This window comes from Heterodontus francisci, chromosome 1 (assembly GCF_036365525.1).
Source record: "Heterodontus francisci isolate sHetFra1 chromosome 1, sHetFra1.hap1, whole genome shotgun sequence".
In the NCBI taxonomy this organism is placed as follows: Eukaryota; Metazoa; Chordata; class Chondrichthyes; order Heterodontiformes; family Heterodontidae; genus Heterodontus; species Heterodontus francisci.
This window is the reverse complement of record NC_090371.1, coordinates 5,898,044-5,918,068: the sequence shown is the minus strand read 5'-3', so window position 1 is coordinate 5,918,068 and position 20,025 is coordinate 5,898,044. Positions and strand designations below refer to the sequence as shown.

The 20,025-nt window shown below is 46.8% G+C and overlaps 1 protein-coding gene across 5 annotated transcripts in view; it reads left to right on the top strand.

Annotated features, from left to right (window-relative positions):
- Positions 1-20,025, top strand: part of LOC137367113 (disintegrin and metalloproteinase domain-containing protein 12-like) — a 544,479-nt gene that overhangs the window by 501,252 nt on the left and 23,202 nt on the right. For 4 of the 5 annotated variants that reach the window (XR_010973684.1, XM_068028577.1, XM_068028570.1 and 1 more), the window contains 3 exons: positions 1,257-1,313; positions 14,297-14,456; positions 18,367-18,423. Coding sequence is in view for 4 of the 5 variants with exons in the window: in XM_068028577.1 (XP_067884678.1) it covers positions 1,257-1,313; positions 14,297-14,456; positions 18,367-18,423 (274 nt within the window). In the remaining variant the exon portion in view is untranslated. The remainder of the gene's footprint in view (positions 1-1,256; positions 1,314-14,296; positions 14,457-18,366; positions 18,424-20,025) is intronic. The other variant, XM_068028563.1, reaches the window with a different exon arrangement.

The window sequence follows — 20,025 nt, the reverse complement described above, 5'->3', positions numbered from 1 at the left end:
AAACATTGGCTAATTCTGACACAAACAAACATTGACTAATTCTGACTGACACATACAAACATTGACTAACTCTGACACAGACAAACATTGACTAATTCTGACTGACACATACAAACATTGACTAACTCTGACACAAACAAACATTGGCTAATTCTGACTGACACATACAAACATTGACTAACTCTGACACAAACAAACATTGGCTAATTCTGACACAAACAAACATTGGCTAATTCTGACTGACACATACAAACATTGGCTAACTCTGACACAAACAAACATTGGCTAATTCTGACTGACACATACAAACATTGGCTAACTCTGACACAAACAAACATTGGCTAATTCTGACTGACACATACAAACATTGGCTAACTCTGACACAAACAAACATTGGCTAATTCTGACACAAACAAACATTGGCTAATTCTGACTGACACATACAAACATTGACTAACTCTGACACAAACAAACATTGGCTAATTCTGACTGACACATACAAACATTGACTAACTCTGACTGATACAAACAAACATTGACTAACTCTGACACAAACAAACATTGGCTAATTCTGACTGACACATACAAACATTGACTAACTCTGACTGATACAAACAAACATTGGCTAATTCTGACTGACACATACAAACATTGACTAACTCTGACACAGACAAACATTGGCTAACTCTGACTGACACTGAGTTGGCCACAGTAACTGACATGGATTAACATTGAAGGTGACAGACACTGATACTTATACTTACTGAAGCTGACAGACACTGATTGACACTCATACTCCCACTGACACTCACAGTAACTGACACTGACGCACTGTGGCAGAATGTGTTCAAGTTGTGTGCAGCAGGTAAGACTCTGAACTTCACCAAAGCTGATTCTGGTCTGGTGTAATATCCTGACCTCGGAAACTAAACCTCATCACCATTCATGCACCGTCCTGCCATATCCCCAATAGAATTTTCATTAAAGGGACCACAAAATAACCAGGATGGGAAATGCCTGGATTTTTCATGAGGTTATGTTGGGGGAGTGTTTTTGTCTGCTCCAGTAGAAGGAAGCATGGCAGTAAGTGAAACTCCAGACTGAGGGGCTCTGAGGCCCTGATTGTGGATGTTTGGACGAAAGTGTTGGTGCTGGGCTAGGTATTATCCTACTGTCAGGCTGACTGTCAAACTCCAAGTGCATGAACACCAAGTGCCACATTTATTGAAGATTTTCCTGATCTTTATTTTCCACAGCTGCATCGCCGAAGACAACATTAACTGAGCCTGAGCAAAGGACCGGCGTGACTCCAGGTACCAAATCTCTCATATGTAAGAACTTTTAAAAATAATGTAAGGTGGTTTTTGTGATGTACTCCAAGGGTAAGTTTTGGATTCTTTACTCTTTTCAATGTTTACTCGGGTGTAGGGAACAGCATTATAAAGCTGGCAAAGTAGTAAATAATGATGAGAATAGTTCGAGGCTTCAAGGATGACAAACAGGATGGTGAAATGGGCAGTAGCATGGCAGATGAACTTCAATGCGGAGAATTAATGCACTTTTGGAAGAATATGGAAAGATAGTATATGATAAATGGCATGATTTTGAGAAGTGTAGACGAGCAAAGAGACATTAGTGTCCATATACACAAATCCTTAAAGATGGCTGGGCAAGTTGTTAAAGTGGTTAAAAAAGCATGTGGGTTACTTTGCTTTATAAGTAGAGGAACAGAATAGAAAAGCAAAGAGCTCATACTAGAACTTTCTAAATCACTGGTTAGGCCTCAGCTGAAGTATTGTGGACAAGTTTGGGTCCCTCCAGGAGGGAATGGGGAAATGAGGCATAGTGATTATATTACTGGACAAGTAGTCCAGATACATCAGCTCAAATCGAACCATGGCAGCTGGAGAATTTAAATTCAGTTAATGAAATAAATCTGGAATAAAAAGTTATTATCTTTAATGGTGACCAGAAAAACATTTTGGTTGTCATGAAAACCCATCTGATTCACTCATGCCCTTTAGGGAAGGAAATCTCTGTCATGATGAAGGGTCACTGACCTGAATCATTAACTCTGCTTCTCTCTCCACAGATGCTGCCGGACCTGCTGAGTATTTCCAGCATTTTCTTTTTGTTTTTATTTCAGATTTTCAGCATCTGCAGTATTTTGCTTTTATTAAATCTCTGTCATTACCAGGTATGCCCTAAAAGTGACTCCAGGCTCAAAATAATGTGGCAAGCATTAAACCTCCACAGAAAATTGTAAGAATAAAACTGGACAGGCCACCTGGTATCAACTGAGGCACCTGACACTACGAAGGCAAACCCTGCCCAATCGACCCTGCAAAGTCCTCCTCACTAATATCTGGGGACTTGTGTCAAAATTGGTAGAGCTGTCCCACAGACGAGTCAAATAACAACCCAATGTAGTCAAACTCACAGAATCTTAACTAACAGAACATGTTCCAGATTCCTCCATAACCATCCCTGGGTCATCTGTCCCACCAGCAGGACAGACCTACCAGAGCTGGTGGCACAGTGGTTCCAGTTGGCAGGGAGTTGACCTTCTCAAACAAGAGAGAATCTAACCATCTCTCCTCGATAATCAATGGCATTACCATCGCTGAAACCCCAACATCAACATTTTGGGGGTTACCATTGATCAGAAACTGAACTCAGCCAGCCATACTCGACTTACCTTGTGGGAGAGCAGCGGAGATTGAAATAAAGTGGAGTGACATCACAGGAAAGGTGTAAGGTGATTTCTTGGTGAGTAGCTGCTGTTAGGGAGTATCAGTAAATAGCTAGGTTAGTACACCACGTTAGGGTGCACATGTAATTATCTCAAATTAGAAAAAAAACTTCAAATTAAAATTTATGGAACACCCTTATAGTTAATGAAGGCAAACAGGCAACTGTTCTGTGTTAGGAGCTAGTTCAGGACACCAGAGTTAAGGTAGATCTGTAAAACGAACTAACACTTTCAAATAAAATAAACAAAATAGAAAATAAAATAATGAAAATAAATATCTCCTTGTAGTTCTAGTAAGGTTCAAGCAGGATGTAGGTGGATGGCTGGACGCCGGGCTTCGCTCCCCCGCTTGAGGGAGCCGTAGTGTGGATCCAGCCCCATCTCCAGCCTGCTGTCGGGCCGCGGGAAAACGGTGGCACCTGGGCAACGGGCAGCGCCTGAGGAAAGTGACGCTGACCAAGCTCACCTTCTACCAGCACTGTACCGACTTCATCTGGGGGCTCGGCAGCTTCCAGTATTACCGTGAGACCGGAGCCAGGGCTGGGAGTTACGTTTCGAGGGCTCAGAGAGCCGGGGTGAGGGGGGTGGCTTTGTTGGGGAACCATCTCCGGGTGAAGGCGGATTCTCTTTATTCGGTGGGGAAACATCTCCGGGTGAATGTGGATTCTCTTTATTCGGTGCTCATTTGCCTCAAATTATGCCCAGGGGATAGCACGGACTTGATGGGCCGAGTGGCTGCGGATATTCGGGGCTTTTGCTCTGACTGTTGTGGATGGTGGAGGATATTTCAGCATCGAGTGTGTACTCTACTTGTTAGGGATAGGAGCTAACAACCCCACTGCATTGTGGGCATCTCGGGAGAGACCAAAGCTAAGGGAGTAAAGCCGAACAGAAAATCCAGAGCAGAACCCCAAAGATATGTGTCACCTTTGGCATGTTTCCGGAAGTTTCTGCAGCCAAACTGGTGCCAAACGTCATGCTCTGCATTCCTTTGGACACCACTAGGAAGGCCGAGAGGGGGGTTTTGACACTTGGCAACTCACACCCTCTATGAATTCTGCCCAGGCATGTGCCATGGAGAGGTCACTCCATAGTCTCCTCACAGCGACCAAAACAACATGGAAGGCAGCAGTTACGGATTATAAGTCCAGCTCAATTGGCGTCGGGATTGGGCGCCACGGGTTGCCTTTGTCGGTGGGAGAGGTCATCGCATCTCATTGGGCAGCTACCGCCCGCCTCAAACCGGGCAGCCCCCGGTCACTAAAGTTCTGTCCCGCCACAGTCCACCTGCTTCAATGGGTGCTTGGAGCTCAGGGTCACTGCCTGACAAATGGACTGTAACACCACACCAAACAGCACGACAAAAAAAGAAAAGAAGGTACCAGCCCTTCGTTTTGCAAGCTGGAATGTCAGAACTATGTGTCCTGGCCTGTCAGAAGACCTTACACAAATCTACGATTCTTGGAAGACCGTCATCATTAACAATGAGCTCAGTAGACTCAATGTGGACATTGCAGCACTTCAGGAGACACACCTCCCTGCGAGCGGATCTCTAAGAGAGCAAGACTACACCTTCTACTGGCAGGGTAGGGATCCTGAAGAACCAAGACAGCATGGAGTGGGCTTAGCCATCAGAAACTCCTTGCTCAGCATGATAGAGCCACCCTCAAATGGCTCAGAAAGCATACTGTCCATCCGACTGTTCACCACCTCTGGTCCAGTACACCGACTCAGCATCTATGCTCCAACACTCTGCTCCCCACCTGAAGCTAAAGACCAGTTCTACAAGGAACTCCATAATATCATAGAGCCATAGTCATAGGGAGATACAGTACTGAAACAGGCCCTTCGGCCCACCGAGTCTGTGCCAACCATCAACCACTCATTTATACTAATCCTACGTTAATCCCGTATTAACTACCACATCCCCACCTTCCCTCAATTCTCCTACCACCTACCTACACTAGGGGCAATTTACAATGGCCAATTTACCTATCAACCTGCAAGTCTTTGGCTGTGGGAGAAACCGGAGCACCTGGCGGAAACCCACGCAGTCACAGGGAGAACTTGCAAACTTCGCACAGGCAGTACCCAGAATTGAACCCGGGTCACTGGAGCTGTGAGGCTGCGGTGCTAACCACTGCGCCACTGTGCCACACTAGTATCGTTAGTCGCCTTCCTAATACCGAACATTTGTTCCTGCTGGGGAACTTTAACGCCAGGGTTGGGGCCGACCATGACTCATGGCCTTCCTGCCTTGGGCGCTATGGCGTTGGAAGGATGAATGAGGATGGACAGAGACTGCTGGAATTGTGTACCTATCACAACCTCTGCATCACCAACTCATTCTTTCACACTAAACCCTGTCACCAGGTTTCATGGAGACCCCTAAGATCACGACGTTGGCACCAGCTGGACCTCATCGTCACAAGGCGAGCCTCTTTAAACAGTGTTCAAATCATACACAGCTTCCACAGTGAGGACTGCGACACCAACCACTCCCTGGTGTGCAGCAAGGTTAGACTCAAACCAAAGAAGCTGCATCACTCCAAGCAGAAGGGCCACCCGCGCATCAACACTAACAGAATTTCTTATCCACAGCTGTCACAAAAGTTTCTCAATTTTCTTGAAAAAGCCCTTCAAAACACTCCTACAGGGGATGCAGTGACCAAGTGGGCCCACATCAGAGACGCCATCTATGACTCAGCAATGACCACCTATGGCAAACATGTGAAGCAGAATGCAGACTGGTATCAATCTCACTTTGAAGAGCTGGAACCTGTCATAGCCGCTAAGCGCATTGCACTGTTGAACGACAAGAAAGCCCCCAGCGAGTTAACATCCGTAGCACTTAAAGCAGCCAGAAGCACTGTACAAAGAACAGCCAAGCGCTGTGCAAATGACTACTGGCAACACCTATGCAGTCATATTCAGCTGGCCTCTGACACCGGAAACATCAGAGGAATGTCTGATGGCATTAAGAGAGCTTTTGGGCCAACCATCAAGACAATCGCCCCCCCCACCACCCACAAATCTAAATTAGGGGAAACGATCGCTGACCAATGCAAGCAAATGGACCGCTGGGTGGAACACTACCGAGAACTGAACTCCAGGGAAAATGTTGTCACTGAGACCGCCCTCAATGCAGCCCAGTCTCTGCCAGTCATGGATGAGCTGGACATACAGCCAACAAAATCAGAACTCAGTGATGCCATTGATTCTCTAGCCAGTGGAAAAGCCCCTGGGAAGGACAGCATAGCCCCTGAAATCATCAAGAGTGCCAAGCCTGCTATACTCTCAGCACTACATGAACTGCTTTGCCTGTGCTGAGACGAGGGAGCAGTACCAGAGGACATGTGCAATGCCAATATCATCACCATCTATAAGAACAAGGGTGACCGCGGTGACTGCAACAACTACCGTGGAATCTCCCTGCTCAGCATAGTGGGGAAAGTCTTCGCTCGAGTCGCTTTAAACAGACTCCAGAAGCTGGCTGAGCATGTCTACCTGAGGCACAGTGTGGCTTTCGTGCAGAGAGATCGACCATTGACATGCTGTTCTCCCTTCGTCAGATACAGGAGAAATGCCGTGATCAACAGATGCCCCTCTACATTGCTTTCATTGATCTCACCAAAGCCTTTGAGCTCGTCAGCAGATGTGGTCTCTTCAGACTACTAGAAAAAATCGGATGTCCACCAAAGCTACTAAGTATCATCACCTCATTCCATGACAATATGAAAGACCCAATTCAGCATAGCGCCTCATCAGACCCCTTTCCTATCCTGAGTGGCGTGAAACAGGGCTGTGTTCTCGCACCTACACTGTTTGGGATTTTCTTCTCCCTGCTGCTCTCACATGCGTTCAAGTCTTCAGAAGAAGGAATTTTCCTCCACACAAGATCAGATGGCAGGTTGTTGAACCTTGGCCGTCTAACAGTGAAGTCCAAAGTACGGAAAGTCCTCATCAGGGAACTCCTCTTTGCTGACGATGCTGCTTTAACATCCCACACAGAAGAGTATCTGCAGAGACTCATCGACAGGTTTGCGGCTGCCTGCAACAAATTTGGCCTAACCATCAGCCTCAAGAAAACAAACATCATGGGACAGGACGTCAGAAATGCTCCATCCATCAATATCGGTGACCACGCTCTGGAAGTGGATCAAGAGTTCACCTACCTAGGCTCAACTATCACCAGTAACCTGTCTCTGGATGCAGAAATCAACAAGCGCATGGGAAAGGCTTCCACTGCTATGTCCAGACTGGCCAAGAGAGTGTGGGAAAATGGCACACTGACACAGAACACAAAAGTCCGAGTGTATCAGGCCTGTGTCCTCAGTACCTTGCTCTACAGCAGCGAGGCCTGGACAACGTATGTCAGCCAAGAGCAACGTCTCAATTCATTCCATCTTCGCTGCCTCCGGAGAATCCTTGGCATCAGGTGGCAGGACCGCATCTCCAACACAGAAATCCTCGAGGCAGCCAACATTCCCAGCATATACACCCTACTGAGCCAGCGGCACTTGAGATGGCTTGGCCATGTGAGCCGCATGGAAGATGGCAGGATCCCCAAGGATGTATTGTACAGCGAGCTCGTCACTGGTATCAGACCCACCGGCCGTCCATGTCTCTGCTTTAAAGACATTTGCAAATGTGACAAGTCATGAGAGTCAGTTGCCAGCGATTGCCAGAGCTGGCAAACAGCTATAAAGGTGGGTCTGAAGAGAGGCGAGTCGAAGAGACTCAGCAGTTGGCAGGAAAAGAGGCAGAGGTTTAAGAAGAGAACCAACTGTGTAACAGCCCCGACAACCAACTTTACCTGCAGCGCCTGTGGAAGAGTCTGTCACTCTAGAATTGACCTTTATAGCCACTCCAGGTGCTGCTTCACAAACCACTGACCACCTCCAGGCGTTTATCCATTGTCTTGTGAGACAAGGAGGCCAAAAGGAAAGGAAAGAAAGGTTGATTAAAAGTTCTGAGGTGTTTTAGTATTGGTAACTTTTTTTTTAGCAGTAGCAAAGGGTCAACTAATAAATAAAGGAATGGCAGGGTTGCTTCAACCTCGAGAGTGCACTTCCTGTGCTATGTGGGAGCTTCAGGTTGCTTCCCGTATCCTGGACAACTATTTGTGCAGGAAGTGTTATCAACTGCGGCAGCTTGAGCTCCGGGTTTTAGAACTTGAGCGGCAGCTAGCGACACTGCGGTGCATTCGTGAGGATGAGAGCTATGTGGATAGCATGTTTATAGATGTGGTCATTCAACAGCTTAAGAGTATGCAGAGAGAGAGGGAATGGGTGACCATCAGACAGTCAAAAAGAATCAGGCAGGTAATGTAGGAGACCCCTGAGTGCATCTCACTCTCCATCAGGTATTCAGTTCTGAATACTGAGGAAAGTGATGCATCACCTGGGGAGTGCAGCCAGAGCCAAGTCCATGGCACCACGGGTGGCTCAGCTGCACAGGGGGGTACAGGGAAGACTGGAAGAGCCATAGTGATAGATGATTCAATAGTCAGGGGAACAGACTGGTGTTTCTGTGGCTGCAGAAGTGAATCCAGGATGGTGTGGTGCCTCCCTGGTGCCAGGGTCAAGGATGTCACTGAGCGGCTACAGAACATCCTGAAGGGGGAGGGTGAACAGCCAGCAGTCGGGGTCCACATCGGAACCAACGACATAGATAGAAAGAGGGATGTGGTCTTGCAGTCAGAATTTAGGGAACTAGGTAAGAAATTAGCAAGCAGGACCTCAAAAGTAGTAATCTCTGGATTACTACCACTGCCACATGCAAGTGAGTCTAGAAATAGAACGATAAGACAGATGAATGCGTGGCTGGAAAGATGGTGCAGGAGGGAGGGCTTTAGATTCCAGGAACATTGGGACTGGCTCTGGGGGAGATGGGACCTGCACAGGCTGGATGGGTTACACCTGAACAGAGCCGGGACTGAGTTCCGTGCGGGACGTTTTGCTATTGCTGTTGGGGAGGGTTTAAACTAGTTTGGCAGGGGGATGGGGACCTGAGGGTAGACTCTGTTGGAATAAAATCAGAAATGAAAATGGAAGGCAGAAAATTAATGGATGAGTCTGGAATACACAGGAAACAAGTGTTAGAAAATTAGAAAAAAGAGTTTGGCAATGCTCAAGGGTATCTATTTCAATACAAGGAGTATAGCAAATAAAGCAGATGAGCTGAGGGCACAGATAGACACGTGGCAGTATGATATCATAGCTATACCAGAAACATGGCTTAAGGAGGGACAGGAATGGCAGCTCAACGTTCCTGGTTACAGGGTTTTCAGACGCGATAGGGAGGGGGATAAAAAAGGAGGGGGAGTGGCAATTTTGGTCAAGGAAACTATTACAGCTGTGAGGAGGGATGATATGTTGGAAGGTTCATCAAATGAAGCCGTAATAATTGAGCTAAGGAACAAAAAAAAGGGACAATCACACTGCTGGGAGTGTACTATAGACCCCCAAACAGTCAGAGGGAGATAGAAGAGCAGATATGTCGGCAAATCTCTGAGAAGTTCAAGAACAATAGGGCAGTAATAGGTGGGTATTTTAATTACTCCAATATTAACTGGGATAGTTTTAGTGTGAAAGGAATTGAGGGAGCAGAATTCTTGAGGTGCATTCAGGAGAACATTTTTTGCCCAGTATGTAGCAAGTCCAACAAGAGAGGGAACAGTTTCAAACTTAGTTTGAGGAAATGAAGATGAGCAGGTGGAAGGAGTGGCTGTGGGAGAGCATTTTGGTGGTAGTGATTATAATTCAGTCAGTTTTAGCATACTTATGGAAAAGGACAGAGATAGAACAGGAGTTAGAGTTCTCAATTGGGGCAAGGCTAATTTAACTAAACTGAGGAGTGATTTAGCGGAAGTGGACTGGAAACAGCTACTTGAAGGTAAATCAGTGTCAGAACAGTGGGAGGCATTCAAAGGGGAGATTCAAGAGGTTCAGAGTAAACATGTTCCCACAAAGAGAAAGAGTGGGATGGCGAAATCCAGAGCACCATGGATGTCAAGGAGCCTACAGTGTAAGATAAGGCAGAGAGGGAAAGCTTATGTTCGACACTGAGAACTCAATACTCCGGAAAGTCAAGAGGAGTATAGAAAGTGGAGGGGTGAAATCAAAAAGGAAATTAGGAAAGAAGTCGTTTACTGGTACAGAATATTGCTGAAAATAGAGACAGGTTGTCAAAGCTTTTCGTCTTGCACTCATCAGGACCATCCACAAGAATAACCAATGTAAGGGAAAACAACAACTTACACTGCATGAGAAGAGAGTGCTGATTAGTTGGCAAGTGACCTCTGATTAGTAGAGGCATCGCCATGGCAAATGCACCAGTTTACGGTGACTGACAGTTAACTGCCAAGCTTTGTTTAAAATTAAAACAAAGCATTGCCCTGAGGAAAGAACCAGCGGATGTCTGTTACTTATTTTGTTTAGCTGAAACAGGCGCTATGTTTGTACACTTCTTTCTGTCTGCAAAGAGCAGGGCCCTGTGTATTAATATATGTCGCTTCCAGTAACCGCAAATGCACCACATTGTGAGCCCTACTGACAATATTAAATTGGTTGTCAGTGTAATTCTTAGCACACTGAGGATTATTTAGCAAATGTTGTCCAATGTGTCTTGAGTTGTATATCGCGCAAACTTATGAACGGGTCTAAGGCCATCATTTTCATCCCTGAAAAGTGCCCAGTCTACCTCAAATTACCCTGGAAGGATAATGTATCCCAAAACTTTGAGCAACAGGTAAAGCTAGCTGTTTCACACTGCTACTATGCTGTAGCAACAACTAAAGTCTCTGTATCTGAATGCATGTAACATTCGAAATAAAACAGATGAACTGAGAGCACAATTAGAAATAAATAAGTACGATCTGATAGCCATTATAGAGAGATGGCTGCAGGATGACATTGATTGGGACCTGAATATTGAAGGGTACATGGCATTTAGGAAGGACAGGAAGCTAGGAAAATGTGGAGGGGTAGCTCTGTTATGATTATGATTAGAGATACAGCACTGAAACAGGCCCTTCAGCCCACCGAGTCTGTGCCGAACATCAACCACCCATTTATACTAATCCTAGACTAATCCCATATTCCTACCAAATATCCCCACCTGTCCCTATATTTCCCTACCACCTACCTATACTAGTGACAATTTATAATGGCCAATTTACCTATCAACCTGCAAGTCTTTTGGCTTGTGGGAGGAAACCGGAGCACCCGGAGAAAACCCACGCAGACACAGGGAGAACTTGCAAACTCCACACAGGCAGTACCCGGAATCGAACCCGGGTCCCTGGAGCTGTGAGGCTGCGGTGCTAACCACTGCGCCACTGTGCCGCCCCGATTACTAATTACTAATGGTATTAGCTCAATAGAGTAGGATGACCTAACTTCAGGAGACCAGGATATAGAAGCAGTTTGGGTAGAGATGAAAAATCATAAAGGCAAGAAGTCACTTGTGGGAGTGGTGTACAGGCCCCGAATATTGACCACACTGGAGGACGGGGTATAAAGGAAGAAATAATGGAAGCTTGTCAGCAAGGTACAGCGAAAATTATGGGGGGTTTGAACCTACATATAGACTGGAAAAATCAGATGGGCAGAGATAGCCTAGATGAGGAATACATAGAATGTTTTCGGGATAGTTTCTTGGAACAAGAAGTTCTGGAGCCAACCAGAGAGCAGGCTAAACTAGACCTGGTATTGTGCAACGAGATAGGATTAATGACCTCGTAGTTAAGGCTTCCCTAGGTAGCAGCGATCATAATATGATTGAATTTTACATTCAGTTTGAGGGAGAGAAGAGTGGGTCCAAGACTAGTATTTTAAACTTAAATGAGGGCAATTATGAGGGCATGAAAGCAGAGCTAACTAAAGTGAACTGGCAAATCAGGTTAAGGGATAGGTCAATAGCGATGCAGTGGCAGACATTTAAGGGGATATTTCACAATACACAGAACAGATACATTTCAATGAGAAAGAAAAATTCCAAGGGTGAGTCCTGCCATCCATGGTTAACTAAAACAGTTAAAGATAGTCAATAAGTCAATAAAAACAGCACTGTGGATGGACTGCAGCAGTTCAAGAAGGCAGCTCACCACCACCTTCTCAAGGGCAATTAGGGATGGGCGATAAATGCTGGCCTGGCCAGCGACGCCCACATCCCATGAATGAATAAAAAAAAGTATTAAACTTAAAGAAAAAGCCTATAATTGCGCAAAGATGGGAGGTGGGTCAGAAGATTGGACAGAATATAAAAAACAGCAAAGAATGACAAAGATTGATAAGGATAGTAAATTTAGAGTACAAGAGAAAGCGAGCTAGAAGTATAAGGACAGACAGTAAGAGTTTCTATAGATATCTTAAAAAGAAAAGAGTTAACAAAGTAAGCATTGATCCTATAGACAGTGAGTCTGGGAAATTAATAATGGACAATAAGGAGATGGCAGATGAATTGAACAGGTATTTTGCATCGGTCTTCACTATTGAGGATACAAGTAACATCCTAGTATTAGCTGTAAGTCAGTAAATGGAAGGGAGGGAGGAACACAAGAAAATTACAATCACCAGAGAAGTGGTACTGAACAAATTGTTGGAGCTGTAGGCTGACAAGTCCCTGGGTCCTGATGGACTTCATCCTCGGGTGTGAAAAGAAGTGGCTAGTGAGATAGTTGATGTGTTCCTTTTAATTTTCCAAAATTCCCTAGATTCGGGAAAGGTTCCGTTAGATTGGAAAATAGCGAATGTAACTCTTTTATTCAAATAGGGAGGGAGACCGAATGCAGGAAACTACAGGCCAGTTATCTTAATATCTGTCATAGAGATAATGTTAGAAACTATTATCAAAGACGGTATAGCAGGGCATTTAGAAAAATTCAAGGTAATCAGGCAGAGTCAACATGGTTTTGTGAAAGGGAAATGATATTTAACCAATTTATTGGAGTTCTTTGAGGGAGTTACATGTGCTGTGGATAAAGGGGAACCGGTGGATGTACTGTACTTAGATTTCCAGAAGGCATTTGATAAGGTGCCACATCAAAGGTTATTGCAGAAAATAAAAGCTCATGGTGTAGGGGATAACATATTGGCATGGATAGAAGATTGGCCAGTTAACAGGAAACAGAGAGTGGGCATAAAGGGTCATTTTCTGGTTGGCAAGGTATAACGAGTGGTGTGCCACAGGGATCAGTGCTGGGACCTCAACTTTTTACAATTTACATAAATGACTTGGATGAAAGGACCGAAGGTATGGTTGCTAAATTTGCTGATGAGGCAAAGATAGGTAGGAAAGTAATTTGTGAAGAGGACATAAGGAGGCTACAAAGGGATATAGATAGATTAAGTAAGTGGGCAGAGACCTGGCAGGAAGAATAAAAAAGAAGCATATTATCTAAATGGTGAGAGATTGCAGAGCTGAGATACAGAGGGATCTGGGTGTCCTAGTGCATGAATCGCAAAAGGTTAGTATGCAGGTACAGCAAATAATTAGGAAATCTAATAGAATGTTATCATTTATTGCGAGGGGAATTGAATACAAATGGAGGGAGGTTATGCTTCAGCTATACAGGGCATTGGTGAGACCACATGTGGAGTACTGTGTACAGTACTGGTCTCCTTATTTACGGAAGGATGTAAATGTGTTGGAAGCAGTACAGAGAAAGTTTACTAGACTAATACCTGGAATGGGCGGGTTGTCTTATGAGGAAAGATTGGACAGGCTAGGCTTGTATCCGCTGGAATTTAGAAGAATAAGAGGCAACTTGATTGAAACACAAAGATCCTGAGGGGTCTTGACAGGGTTGATGTGGAAAGGATGTTTCCCCTTGTGGAAGAATCTGGAACCGGGGTCACTGTTAAAAAATAAGGGGTCACCCATTTAAGACAGAGATGAGGAGAATTTTTTTCTCTGAGGGTTGTGGGTCTTTGGAATTCTCTTCAAAAGGTGGTGGAAGCAGAGTCTTTGAATATTTTTAAGGCAGAGGTAGATAGATTCTTGATAAGAAAGGGGGTGAAAGGTTATCAGGGGTAGGTGGGAATGTGGAGTAATCAGTTCAGCCATGAACTTATTGAATGGCGGAGCAGACTCGAAGTACCGAGTGGCCTTCTCCTGCTCCTAATTTATCCGTTCCTATGTACGTATGTTCATATATGGTGTTCCTCACTATCTGCTGTCAAGCCAAGAACACATCCTGCCTATCACACAAATGTGTAATGTGATATAAGAATTTCAATGCCAGTGTGATGCTTGGTATATAGGCCGCACATCCCAAAGTCTGGCGGATCATATCAAACAACAGGTCACTTCTGCTGTTCGCAACAGGCAAGGTACAGGCCGTACCCAACCAGTGAAAATGGCAAATATGTTTGTGGGTTCCTCTAAGAAGATGTACAGATCGCAAGAGGGTGAACTGGTGGTCAGACCCCTTCTAGAGAGCTGAGTGCAGTCCGTTATCTAATTATAGGATGAAATTTACTACGTGAACCGGTGCCTGGGATTGCTGGAGGCTAACCCATTTCTCTTCCCTTCCTCTAGTTACACCTGATTCAACTATTTTGATCATTTCAATCGTGGTACCGATTTTGATCCTGTCAATTATGATTTGCTTACTGGCATGGCTGCTGGTGAAGAAGAGAATGATATGCAGAAGAGTGAGGGCAACAACTCCTGAAACTCAGACAAGTTCTGCTATAAGGTAATTATCACCAGGGTGAGGAGTGCGACTGAGGGGGAGGGTGAGGAGGGTGATGGAGGGAAGGAGGGTGAGGAGTGCGACTGAGGGGGAGGGTGAGGAGTGTGATGGAGGGAAGGAGGGTGAGGAGGGTGATGGGGAAGGAGGGTGAGGAGTGTGATGGAGGGAAGGAGAGTGAGGAGTGTGATGGGGAAGGAGGGTGAGGAGTGCGACTGAGGGGGAGGGTGAGGAGGGTGATGGAGGGAAGGAGGGTGAGGAGTGTGATGGAGGGAAGGAGAGTGAGGAGTGTGATGGGGAAGGAGGGTGAGGAGTGCGACTGAGGGGGAGGGTGAGGAGGGTGATGGAGGGAAGGAGGGTGAGGAGTGTGATGGGGAAGGAGGGTGAGGAGTGCGACTGAGGGGGAGGGTGAGGAGTGTGATGGGGAAGGAGGGTGAGGAGGGTGATGGAGGGAAGGAGAGTGAGGAGTGTGATGGAGGGAAGGAGAGTGAGGAGTGTGATGGGGAAGGAGGGTGAGGAGTGCGACTGAGGGGGAGGGTGAGGAGGGTGATGGAGGGAAGGAGGGTGAGGAGTGTGATGGAGGGAAGGAGGGTGAGGAGTGTGATGGAGGGAAGGAGGGTGAGGAGTGTGATGGGGAAGGAGGGTGAGGAGTGTGATGGAGGGAAGGAGGGTGAGGAGTGTGATGGAGGGAAGGAGGGTGAGGAGGGTGATGGAGGGAAGGAGAGTGAGGAGTGCGACTGAGGGGGAGGGTGAGGAGTGTGATGGAGGGAAGGAGGGTGAGGAGTGCGACTGAGGGGGAGGGTGAGGAGGGTGATGGAGGGAAGGAGAGTGAGGAGTGTGATGGGGAAGGAGGGTGAGGAGGGTGATGGGGAAGGAGGGTGAGGAGTGCGACTGAGGGGGAGGGTGAGGAGTGTGATGGAGGGAAGGAGAGTGAGGAGTGCGACTAGGGGGGAGGAGTGGGAGGAGTTTTTTAAATTCTTTCATGGGATGTGAGCATCACTGGCCAGGCCAGCGTTTATTGCCCATCCCTAATTGCCCTTGAGAAGGTGGTGGTGAGCTGCCTTCTTGAACCGCTGCAGTCCATGTGAGGTAGGTACACCCACAGTGCTGTTAGGAAGGGAGTTCCAGGATTTTGACCCAGCAACAGTGAAGGAACGGCGATATAGTTCCAAGTCAGGATGGTGTGTGACTTGGAGGGGAACTTGCAGGTGGTGGTGTTCCCATGTATTTGCTGCCATTGTCCTTCCGGGTGATAGGGGTCACATGTTTGGAAGGTGCTGTCGAAGGAGCCTTGGTGCGTTGCTGCAGTGCATCTTGTAGATGGTACACACTGCTGCCACTGTGTGTCGGTGGTGGAGGGAGTGAATGTTTGTGGATGGGGTGCCAATCAAGCGGGCTGCTTTGTCCTGGATGGTGTCGAGCTTCTTGAGTGTTCTTGGAGCTGCACCCATCCAGACAAGTGGAGAGTATTCCATCACACTCCTGACTTGTGCCTTGTAGATGGTGGACAGGCTTGGGGAGTCAGGAGGTGAGTTACTCGCTGCAGGATTCCTAGCCTCTGACCTGCTCTTGTAGCCACGGTATTTATGTGGCTACTCCAGTTCAGTTTCTGGTCAATGGTAGCCCCTGGGATGTTGATAGTGGGGGATTCAGCGATGGTAATGCCATTGAATGTCAAGGGGAGATGGTTAGATTCTCTCTTGTTAAAGATGGTCATTGCCTGGCACTTGTCTGGCACAAATGTTACTTGCCACTTATCATCTCAAGCCTGGATATTGTCCAGGTCTTGCTGCATTTCTACACGGACTGGTTCAGTATCTGAAGAGTCGCGAATGGTGCTGAACATTGTGCAATCATCAGCGAACATCCCCACTTCTGACCTTATGATTGAAGGAAGGTCATTGATGAAGCAGCTGAAGATGGTTGGGCCTAGGACACTACCCTGAGGAACTCCTGCAGTGATGTCCTGGAGCTGAGATGATTGACCTCCAACAACCACAACCATTTTCCTTTGCGCTAGATATGACTCCAACCAGCAGAGACTTTTCCCCCTGATTCCCATTGACTTCAGTTTTGCTAGGGCTCCTTGATGCCATACTCGGTCAAATGCTGCCTTGATGTCAAGGGCAGTCACTCTCATCTCACCTCTTCAGTTCAGCTCTTTTGTCCACGTTTGAACCAAGGCTGTAATGAGGTCAGGAGCTGAGTGGCCCTGGCGGAACTCAAACTGAGCATCACTGAGCAGGTTATTGCTAAGCAAGTTCTGCTTGATGGCACTGTTGATGACACCTTCCATCACTTTACTGATGATTGAGAGTAGGCTGATGGGGCGGTAATTGGCTGGGTTGGACTTGTCCTGCTTTTTGTGTACAGGACATACCTGGGCAATTTCCCACATTGCAGGGTAGATGCCAGTGTTGTAGCTGTACTGGAACAGCTTGGCTCGGGGCACGGCAAGTTCTGGAGCACAGGTCTTCAGTACTATTGCCGGAATATTGTCAGGGCCCATAGCTTTTGCAGTATCCAGTGCCTTCAGTCGTTTCTTGATATCACGCGGAGTTAATTGAATTGGCTGAAGTCTGGCATCTGTGATGCTGAGGACCTTAGGAGGGGGCCGAGATGGATCATCAACTTGGCACTTCTGGCTGAAGATTGTTGAAAATGCTTCAGCCTTATCTTTCTCACTGATTTGCTGGGCTTCCCCATCATTGAGGATGGGGATATTTGTGGAGCCACCTCCTCCAGTTAGTTGTTTAATTGTCCACCACCATTCACGGCTGGATGTGGCAGGACTGCAGAGGTTAGATCTGATCCATTGGTTATGGGATCGCTTAGCTCTGTCTATTGCATGCTGCTTACACTGTTTGGCATGCAAGTAGTCCTGGGTTGTAACTTTACCAGGTTGACACCTCATTTTGAGGTATGACTGGTTCTGCTCCTGGCATGCCCTCCTGCACTCTTCATTGAACCAGGGTTGGTCTCCTGGCTTGATGGTAATGGTAGAGTGGGGGATATGCTGAGCCATGAGGTTACAGATTGTGGTTGAATACAATTCTGCTGATGCTGATGGCCCACAGCACCTCATGGATGCCCAGTTTTGAGTTGTTCAATCTGTTCGAAATCTATCCCATTTAACATGGTGGTAATGCAACACAACACAATAGTGTGTACCCTCAATGTGCAGATGGGACTTTGCCTCCACAAGGACTGTGCGGTGGTCACTCCTACCAATACAGTCATGGACAGATGCATCTGTAACAGGCAGATTGGTGAGGACGAGGTCAAGTATGTTTTTCCCTCGTGTTGGTTCCCTCACCACCTGCTGCAGACTCGGAGTGTGATGGGGTGAGGAGGGTGAGGCTGAGGAGTGTGACGGGGGGAGGGTGATGAGAGCGACTGGGGGTGAGTGTGAGGAGTGAGACGGGGGGAAGGTGATGAGTGCGACTGGGGGTGAGGGTGAGGAGTGTGACGGGAGAGGGAGGAGGGTGAATGGGGGGAGGAGGGAGTGGAGGGAGTGGAGGGAGGGTGGTGAGTGCTATCCCCTTGCTCTACGCTCACTCTTCCTCCATATATTTAAAGATAGCAGGTAAATTTCTTGGGCCAGTTGCCATTGTAACTGGCTTAACATAAGGCGTAAGCTATTTGGCCACTCCAGCCTGTTCCACCATTCAATGGGATCATGGCTGTTCTGCCACCTATCTCCACCTACCTGGCTTGGCCCCATATCCCTTAATACCTTTGCATAACAGAAATCCATCAATCTCCGATTACAAATTGACAACTGATGTTGCATTAATTGGTGTTTGATGAAGACAGTTCCAAATTTCTACTATCCTTTGTGTGTCGAATTGCTTGGGAGAGGAATCGTGCAGCTGATGAGGACACTTCTGATGGTGACAACTCTTTCATTTCACAGGGCCGGAGAGAACAAAGTTCTGTTTGTGTCCGAGCAGGAGATGGTGCATTCAGAGAGGTATAGTTGAGAAATCTTTAGTTTTTCCTAATCTCTTAAATCCTTAATCATTATGGTCAGAGGCTAGGAATCCTGAGGCGAGTAACTCACCTCCTGACTCCCCAAAGCCTGTCCACCATCTACAAGGCACAAGTCAGGAGTGTGATGGAATACTCTCCACTTGGCTGGATGGGTGCAGCTCCAACAACACTCAAGAAGATCGACACCATCCATGACAAAACAGCTGGCTTGATTGGCACACCATCTACAAACATTCACTCCCTCCACCACCGACGCACAGTGGCAGCAGTGTGTACCATCTACAAGATGCACTGCAGCAATGCACCAAGGCCCCTTAGACAGCACCTTCCAAACCCACAACTTCTACCACCTAGAAGGGCAATGGCTGCAAATACATGGGAACATCACCACCTACAAATTCCTCTCCAATCCACACACCATCCTGACTTGGAACTATATCACCGTTCCTTCACTGTCGCTGGGTCAAAATCCTGGAATTCCCTTCCTAACAGCACTGTGGGTCTACCTACCCCACATGGACTGCAGCTGTTCAAGAAGGCAGCTCACCACCACCTTCTCAAGGGCAATTAGAGATGGGCAATAAATGCTGGTCTAGCCAGCGATGCCTTGAAAGAATTTTTAAAAATGACTCTATGACTCGATATGCAAAGTTCTCACCTTGCTTTTGGAACTCAGCTCTTTTTGTTCATGTTTGAACCAAGACTGTAATGAGGTCTGGAGATTCCATAACCAACAGATCAGATCTAAGCTCTGCAGTTCTGCCACATCCAGTCGTGAATGGTGGCGGACAAGGACGAGGCTCCACAAATATCCCCATCCTCGATGATGGGGGAGCCCAGCACATCAGAGCGAAAGATAAGGCTGAAGTATTTGCAGCCATCTTCAGCCAGAAGTGCCGAGTTGATGAAACCTCTCCTCCTGAGCCCCCCAACATCACAGATGTCAGACTTTAGCCAATTCTATTCACTCCACATGATATCATGTAATGACTGAAGGCACTGGATACTGCAAAGGCTATGGGCCCTGACAATATCCCAGATGTATTGTCAAGATGAATACCAATGCTTCAGAACTTGCCGCGCCCCTAGCCAAGCTGTTCCAGTGCAGCTACAACACTGGCATCGACCTGGCAATGTGGGAAATTGCAAAGGTATGTCCTGTACAAAAAAAGCAGGACAAGTCCAACCCGGCCAATTACCGCCTCTTCAGTCTACACTCGATCATCAGTAAAGTGATGGAAGGTATCAAGTGGCTCTTGCTTAGCAATAACCTGCTCACTGACGCTCAGTTTGGGTTGCACCAGGGCCACTCAGCTCCTGACCTCATTACAGCCTTGATTCAAACATGGACAAAAGAGCTGAACTCAAGAGGTGAGGTAAAAGTGACTGCCCTCGACATCAAGGCAGCATTTGACCGAGTATGGCATCAAGGAGCCCTAGCAAAACTGGAGTCAATGGGAATCAGGGGGAAAACTCTCCACCGGTTTGAGTCATACATAGTGCAAAGAAAGATGGTTGTGGTTGTTGGAGGTCAATCATCTCAGTCCCAGAACATCATTGCAGGAGTTCCTCAGGGTAGTGT